The sequence below is a fragment of the Clytia hemisphaerica genome, unplaced genomic scaffold (genome assembly GCF_902728285.1).
Source record: "Clytia hemisphaerica strain Z4C2 unplaced genomic scaffold, Clytia hemisphaerica genome assembly, whole genome shotgun sequence".
NCBI classification, from domain to species: Eukaryota; Metazoa; Cnidaria; class Hydrozoa; order Leptothecata; family Clytiidae; genus Clytia; species Clytia hemisphaerica.
Window position 1 is genome coordinate 1101574 of NW_027104441.1, and position 3036 is coordinate 1104609.

A 3036-nucleotide genomic window follows, 5' to 3' on the forward strand; every position below is an offset into this window, starting at 1 on the left:
TTTGAACCTAAGAATTAACTTTAAATGCTAGTTGAGAGGTTAGAAAGTTAAAAGTTTATTCAGATTGAAACGTATAAACGATGGTGGAGTACCGTAAAACACCCTACCCGCGTTTCCACATGACTGACTATCACCGGATAACATTGGTTACATACAATTTACTCATCAATGGAATATTAACTTTATCTTTGAATCTATTTATCGTTGTTGGTCTTATCAAGACTCAACAAGCTCGCAAAAACAAATCAATACAACTTGTATTCCTTTTAAGCATATCTGATATTGTTGGAGCAATCTCAGTATCTAGTCTGGTCACACCGTTGCTGACAACCCACTCAGATGCAATCTACCTTCCTCTAGAATTGGTTACACTATTTTTGTTAGTAATCACAGGACATTTGCATTGCTTTATAATCGTCCTCATTGCATACGACAGATTCTACTGCGTTAAACAACCGATAAAGCACAGATCTGCAAAATTCTCAAGGAAAACCACAATATCATTATACATTATCCTGGCAATCTCATTATTTGATGGTTTTCTATTCGTCATTGCAACAGTATATAAATTCACCAGTGTTTCGAATCTCATCGTCTTAGCTTTTGATCTTATCATTTTTGGCTTCTCAATCAAATGTTCTGTATCTTTCACCAAAACTTTGATCAAAAATCGTAAAAACCGATTAAGTGGAATGTCCGAACCACCATCAAGCAACAAAGATCAATATCTAGTTCGAATAGCTAAACGATTCCTCATCTCTATGCTTTCCTTGACATCATTTTATTTAATATCAATTTTTGTGAATCTATTTTTCCATAAAACGGCGACTGAAACTGTACAAGGACATTTAGAATTTCTATTATTCATGGGTATTTTTGCAATACATACAAATGCTTCGCTTAATGCAGGAATCTTTATTCACGGTAATCGAAAATTAAGAAATCTTCTGAAAAGGCGATTAGACATCCGACGTAATTCTTCAGCGAATTCATCAGAAATGAAGAAGACTTTACAAATTTTACGTTTGCAAACTCGAGTGACAAATTCAGCTTCAAGTACCGATGCTGTAGATGATGGCGCTGCTCTAGGAATCCGACGTATTCAAGTTACTGAGATAAAAGGACGCTAATCATTAAGAAATTGTAGGTTTGGAAAAAATTTTGAAATTAAATAAACGGGGGGGGGGTTGGAAAATGGACCTTTAAAACCCCTAAAAAGGGTCAAAATAGACTAAATTTAGGCTTTTTAGAGTCAAACAAGGAATTTTCCTTTTTGAAGCTAGGAATTTTTTCAATAATTAATAAACGGGGGGGGGGGGGGGGGGGGGGGGGGGTCCTTATAAGGTCCGGGGGGGGTTGGAAAAAAATCGAAAAATTAACAAGCGGGGGGGGGGGGGAGGGGCCCGTTTATTTGGCACCTAAGCGTATTGTTCATTTATAAATTTTATTTATCATTATTTTCAAATTTTGAAAAATTGATTTTACCACCTGAGAAATATTCTTTCAAAACCTCGTTAAATCATCTATAAAACCTGAGTAATTAATTTGGAAAAAATCACTGAAAATAAATTTCTACGAAATTTTTCATATTTGTCCTTTACATAACGTGAATCTGGAATTAACTGAGAATAAGCAGAATTTCCCTTGTTTTTTGCTTAAAAAACCTTGGAGAAATCCAAAATTCATTCGAATTTCAAATGCTAATATAACAATTTAATGTTGCTGATTTCTGAGTAGAGGGTCTAGACCCTCTTTATCAAATCCACGGTTAAAGCAACTTAACTGGGTCTTGATATTTATTTTGTTGCGAAGTAGCGGTCATGAGAAAGTTCTCCATTAAATTCTGTAATCTATTTTCTTATGAGCACGTACAAAATATTCAAAGGTCATCTTTCAATGACGTTTGATTAAGAATACAACTCAGTATCAGTATATATAAATATATTTGACCTAGCCTCCTGAACAAGAAGTTCATTAATACTCTAGAAATAAAAACAGTAGTAGATTTTGACTCAACTTTGGAGAGTGTTATTTACCATATAAGAATAATATAGACGAACAACGAATCTCTCCTTCTTAATCAAAAATTTTGACGAGTTTCGTCTTGAAAAATTCGTTCATCCAGGAACCATACTGTTATGAAACAGTTACAAATCACTTATGACGTAAAAATGTTTAAAACAAAATTATTAATCATTAATAAAATCCAGCTGTTACCTTTATAGGATCCTTAAAATTTGTATAATATAAATATCCTGAATATTGCTGATGTAAGCAAAATTTGGCCGAAAGTTTGCACTCAGTTTTATAATATGTATGGACTAAAGGTTCAGAGGGCAATTAGGTTTCAAAACCAGTATAATTTCATAGAAACTAGTTTTTGTGAATTTCCCAGTAAGGTGTATTGTGGGCGTTCCAGGGTATAAAATCAAGGATATTTTGTTTTTAAAATTCAAAACTGAACTCAGATAAATCATAAAGAAGAAAAAAAAAGATCAGCGAGTTAACTGGTAAGCATCAGATTTTCGTTAGGGAAGTTCAGAGATACAATTTGAACTCAGAATTTGGTGAAAGAATTTAGTCAAACTTTTAATTTGTTAATATCGTTGTTTCCACCTTTTCCACCAAACCTTTGAAAAAGAACTTTAATATATAATTTTGGGTGATTCCCTTTTCAATTAAGATATAATTTTTGGCAGTTTTGTAGATATTACATATTACTATGTTAAATTCTTTTATAAAAATAATATGACTTGATTTTTTTAGGGACCAGATGCCACTAAGCAATGCTGATCAAATTGCCATCCAAAAAATTGCAACTTGTTTACAAACTATAGGAGATGATCTCAACAATCGAATGAAAAGAAGAAATTCTCCAATCAAAACTGTTATCTCCACAAGTACACGAAGACGTTCTGGTCAAAGCTCTACAAAATTGTTATGGAGATAACGATAAACATTATTTTTTTACATCGAAAACTAATACCTTAAAAACATTTTGTGTAAATAATAGGAAATTGTACTCGTTTTAGAATA

General features: G+C 32.6%; 1 protein-coding gene across 1 annotated transcript; it reads left to right on the forward strand.

Annotated features, from left to right (window-relative positions):
* The first annotated feature begins 80 nt into the window (after positions 1-80).
* Positions 81-1130, forward strand: LOC136820882 (adenosine receptor A3-like). The gene has a single exon (XM_067077121.1). The coding sequence runs from the start codon at positions 81-83 to the stop codon at positions 1128-1130; it is 1050 nt and encodes a 349-aa protein (XP_066933222.1).
* Positions 1131-3036: the final 1906 nt, after the last annotated feature.

What these genes read in the sequence shown, in the direction of transcription:
- LOC136820882 (XM_067077121.1), top strand. Translation starts at nt 81, where the DNA reads ATGGTGGAGTACCGTAAAACACCCTACCCGCGTTTCCACATGACTGAC.